At 36.3% G+C, this 4,963-nt stretch overlaps 1 protein-coding gene across 1 annotated transcript; it reads right to left on the reverse strand.

Annotated features, from left to right (window-relative positions):
* Positions 1–3,725: 3,725 nt before the first annotated feature.
* On the reverse strand, positions 3,726–4,571 carry ARL4C (ARF like GTPase 4C). The gene has a single exon (XM_070956769.1). The coding sequence runs from the start codon at positions 4,569–4,571 to the stop codon at positions 3,993–3,995; it is 579 nt and encodes a 192-aa protein (XP_070812870.1). The 3' UTR covers positions 3,726–3,992.
* Positions 4,572–4,963: the final 392 nt, after the last annotated feature.

A 4,963-nucleotide genomic window follows, 5' to 3' on the forward strand; every position in this document is an offset into this window, starting at 1 on the left:
CTGAACTCAAGACTGGGGTATTATGTGAATAGGCTGCAGCAAGAAATCCCAAGATTGCAAATTACACTAGGAAATCAAAAATCAGTTTAATTATTTATTTATTAGTTCAATTTATATGCCGCCCTTCTCGGACACTCAGGGTGGCTTACAATGCGTTAAGAAATAGCCTTCATACTTTTGTATGTACCTGCTTAGTAGGGCTTTTGCACCCCCCTAAGCAGTGTTCTTTTTTTTTTTATACAAAGTCAGATTATTGTCCCCACAATCCGGGTCCTCATTTTACCTACCTCGAAAGAATGGAAGGCTGAGTCAACCTTGAGCCTGGTGAGATTCGAACTTGCAGTAACTTCAGGCAGCTGGTGCTATTTAACAGCACTTTAGTCTGCTGCACCACCAAGGCTCTTTTAATCCCAGTATACTGTATAGTTGTACAGTATCTGTAAATTTAAATGTAGGAAGCACATCTTTTGAAATATTTGTTGATATTTTAATTTGAAAAAAAGTAAAACTAAGTTCTATTCCCTAACAATTCAAAATATCCATTTCTTCTTTGAAAATAACATTATTCATACGGAAAGTGTTATTAGACCTTCAATACTAGTCATATTTTAAATTAATGCTTGGAGTTAACTGAAGTGTAGTTTTCTGTAAAAGTTCTACTTTTACAGAAGTGTTTCAGGATTTTAACAGCTGAATAGTCAAACATTTCACAAATAATTCACAGTATTTTACTTTGACAGTATTCACATTGCATACTAATGTGGTTTGATTTGGCTTAGCTTAGTATACAAACCCCAAAACTGAGGTTTATCTTCAGAAACCTTGGGGGAGGGACAAGGCTAGACCAAAAAGCTATTCATGTTAAGGAATCTTCTTCTGTTATAGCCCAATGCTGTTAGTTCATTAAATGATTTTGGGTTTGCAGATTCTTGTATGCATTACAAAAACAAGATGATAGGACCAGACAAAGTACAGTGGAATGAAAATAACACTATCCAGAAATATTTTGTTGGAATACTTTAATTGGTGTTATCATGAAGAAAATGAGACTAGTGTCTTGTAGTGTTTGATAACATTCTCCACAAACATTATTGAAGAGAACAAAATATTTAAACTAGGACAAATCTGCCTTAGAAATGAGGCTTACGCAATACCTTAAAAGCAACATTTTAAACCATGATATATCTTCAGGTATTTTCTTTTGCTCAGATAATTCATAAAGATACTAGCCAGGATTATTTTTGAAGAGTACAAGAAAGTCTGACTTTAAAAATAATATGCATGGCAGTGTTTCTAACTGTAACTCAAAATGATCGATATTTCTGTGCTACCAAAATTAATCCACTAAAGAGACTAGCATATTTAATACCTAGTATGGCTGGCAAGGCCTAACTGCAGTAATTTAACACCTGTACAACTTGATCTGACAAAGCAGAATAAATTTTGCAAGAAATACATTTTGTGAATGAAAAAGAATCCAAAACTATATCTCCCTTCTGATACAATTTGATTATGAACAGCAATTCATTCCTAAACCATATTGTGAAAATGACAGCATTTGGCTTCAAAATTGGATTAAATATATTCTTTCGCTTTCTTTTTCCAGTATGAAGTAATAAACATGCCTGAGAGAGTTGTAAGTGGAAGAAATTAACCATTTAAAAAGCAATGCTTTAAACAATGGGACCAGCCCACTCTGGGGATTAGTGAAAAGTCTCCATTCATGTAAATAAATTCCTCAAGCATGTAAAGAAATTGAATTGCAGCAGATGCCAGTATCATGGCAGGGCTTCTGTACTTTTCACAGCTGCATGACAAATATTCAATAATTAAAGCTGTATTAAATATAAAAATGCAGAGAAAAAAGTAGCAGCAGCTCTGGTTTCTGATAATAATCTAGCATAATATATCTGGAAGAGAGAGGTCCTTGCATTCTTAAAAAAGGGTTGCCTATAAGAACTAATCGAAAATCTCCACTGCTAATGAAAAAAAATCAACTAATTGGAATTTGTTGCTTACATTTTTCTGTTGCTCTTTCTAGAACGCACATGATTTTATCAGAAAGTGGCTAATCCATATCCTAAAAACTGAATCATGGATGTAATTCTAAAATAAGAGATTGAACCTTTCTGTCACAAAAGACTTTAAAATTAGCTGAAGAATTAAAGTTGTCAAACTCTTTGTTTTTGTTTTTTTTACTTTTGGGATATCATCTCTCTGCACAATTCTTTATCCTTGATTTAAATATGGGTTTTTTTCCAAGGAGGTCAATATTATTGACTCAATTAAAACTAAGTTCAATAGGTCTTGCTCCCAAATAAGCCTACATAAGACTTTAGCTTTAGAGCTTGATCTATATATCCTTATTCACAAATAAATACTATAAATGAGGTTTGCTTTTATTATATAATAATATAAAAGGGTTAATTCCTAATAAATGTAAGTAGCTGGATATAATTCAACTGGGTAGACATGTACAGATTGCATTATTACTGCAAGTATTCATAAGGAATGTCAATTTTTCTGTACTTTTAAAATTAATATTAACATTGTGTTTTTAATATCTGCTTCTTACTATATTCTTGACAATCACAACAGTGAACCATAGATTTAAACAGGAAGGAAGGTTAATTTATTAGACTGGGGATTTTTCTCAGCAGAAAGTTCAGATTGTCCTTTTTGTTCTACATCTTCTTTGATTTTCTATACAAAATCAGCCAAATCTGAATTTTCCTTACTGCTATTCACAGTTGCAATCCTTTGGATTATGAAAGTCATCTAATTATAAAGTAATAAATTGAATTATGAGTCAGATTGTCTGATTAGATTAAATGTTGGAAACACAATATGGCCACAGTTCAATGTTACAAGAAGGACATGGTATTTTTTAAAAAGTTGTTTAGTGGTTATTGCTACAGTGTCTAGGCTTATGAAAAGGTAACATTTTCTAATGAAATGCTTATAAAGCAGCACCAAGAGGCAGCTACTGGTCACAAATGATCCAAGCAGCTCACCTTTTTTAATTCAAGTGGATCAGCACACCACCAACTTAAGTTTTTTAATATAGGAATACATGATAACACACACAACCCTCTTTACCCAATTTTAAAAACCCATCCAAAAGACAATAGAGAAAAAAAAAGAAAAAGAACAGTCCACTCACTATGTATATCCTTACACTCAACTGAAATGACAGGGAACATAGGTTACTTCCCTCCAAACACATAAAAATTACTCCAGGAAGTAGCCCAGCCTCATTCGTTCAGTGATTACATATTTGTTGATCTTGGTAATAGCCACAAGTAAGTTTGTTGTAAGGCTGAGAAATAGTTTTCCACAAGTGGTTCAAAGAGCCATCCATAAGAGATATTTTATATATATGTGTGTGTGTTTGTGTATGTGTATATGTATGCTGTATTTTTAATGCACATTTCCCCTTAATCACAGCATTTGTCCCATCGAGCATGCACACACATCACCATGTAGTAACATCCTGAAATGCCAGCACAAATCTTAATCTGAATGGAACAGGGACCTGCCCTGACATATCAAGCTTTTTGATTTTTCTCTCCCAGTGTAGTTTCTCCTGTTAGATACATATATTTAAAAAACAGGAATTGTCCAAAGAATGAGGGGAGCCTCTTGCATATTTGTAGTTCACAAGGTAAGAAGCAACTGATAGGAAAAGTTTCTGCTTGCCTGCCTTCTTTCTAGTCCTGCTAGAATATTACAAAGAGGCCTTCTCTTATCCTACTGGCCCATGGGGCCTGAGAGCAGGATAGAAGTGATAGACTGGCATGCATAGATCTGACCAGCATCCCAAATGGTAGTCAGCATAATGTTATCATCTGAACTTGTAAAAAATCAGCATATTTGAAGGACTCTGTGATACTATGGAAGATAATATAAACACCGGCATCTGACTGCTACTTTTAACTACTTCAAGCTAGCAAGTCAGACTATGATCTAATGGAATGCAGTTTCTTCTTGCCTTATCGTTTCCTTTTCTGCTTTAAGGATTTTCTGCGTTTGAGAATCATCTCGTAAAGTTTGTCCATACCTTCTGTGAGACCCTCACCAATGATTGCACAGGCTGGTTGTATATGGTAAGTGGTGGATGGAGTTAACTCATGAAGAGCCAACTGTTTCTCTATTTCTGCCACGGGCAAAGATTTTGGCAGGTCTTGCTTGTTGGCAATCACTAACAACGGAGTGCCTTGATTCTCTGCAAACTTGGTGACTTTGTGCAGCTCTGTTTTGGCTTCTTCTAGCCTGTCCACATCAACAGAGTCCACCACATAAATGATACCATCAGTACAACGACTATAGGATTTCCACAGGGGCCTCAGTTTCTCTTGCCCACCTACATCCCAAAAATGGCAGCTGATGCCCTTTGCAGTTCCATTGCTTAGCTTGATTTTTTCAGTGTTGAAGCCAATGGTAGGCACCGTGTTAACAAATTCGTTGAATTTAAGCCTGTAGAGCACAGTAGTTTTGCCTGCAGAATCCAGACCCAGCATGACAATGTGCAGAGATTGAAAGGCAGAGATATTGGATGAAATGTTTCCCATGGTATTGATGGATGACTCAGCAGCAGAAAAATCTTTGCTGATTCCGTTTAAGCCCTTTTCCTTGTCAGCCGGTATTAGATCCTGATTAGGTTGCGATTTTAAAATGCACACTCACCCGCAGAAACCATTCCAGGTACGCCGTGGAGATCAGGAACAATCCGGATCTTGCAAGAGAGAAAGCGCGAGAGAAGAGGGGGTGGGGAAGCGATGGAGATCAACTCAAGCAGCCCACAATTGCCGTGATCGCGCCGTCTGGAATGAGGACCGAGCAGCAAAGGCAACTTTGAGGTGTGGCAGGTTATTCAGAACCGCAGAACAAAGGTGGTTCTCCGTGCAAACCGTTGCTATTTTTCGCCTGGGTAGAAAAAGAGCTGGGTTTTCTCCTGGATCAA

This window comes from Pituophis catenifer, unplaced genomic scaffold, assembly GCF_029215685.1.
Source record: "Pituophis catenifer annectens isolate HBS135680 unplaced genomic scaffold, rPitCat1.0.hap2 SCAF_1, whole genome shotgun sequence".
Lineage (NCBI taxonomy): Eukaryota > Metazoa > Chordata > Lepidosauria > Squamata > Colubridae > Pituophis > Pituophis catenifer.

What these genes read in the sequence shown, in the direction of transcription:
- ARL4C (XM_070956769.1), bottom strand. Translation starts at nt 4,571, where the DNA reads ATGGGAAACATTTCATCCAATATCTCTGCCTTTCAATCTCTGCACATT.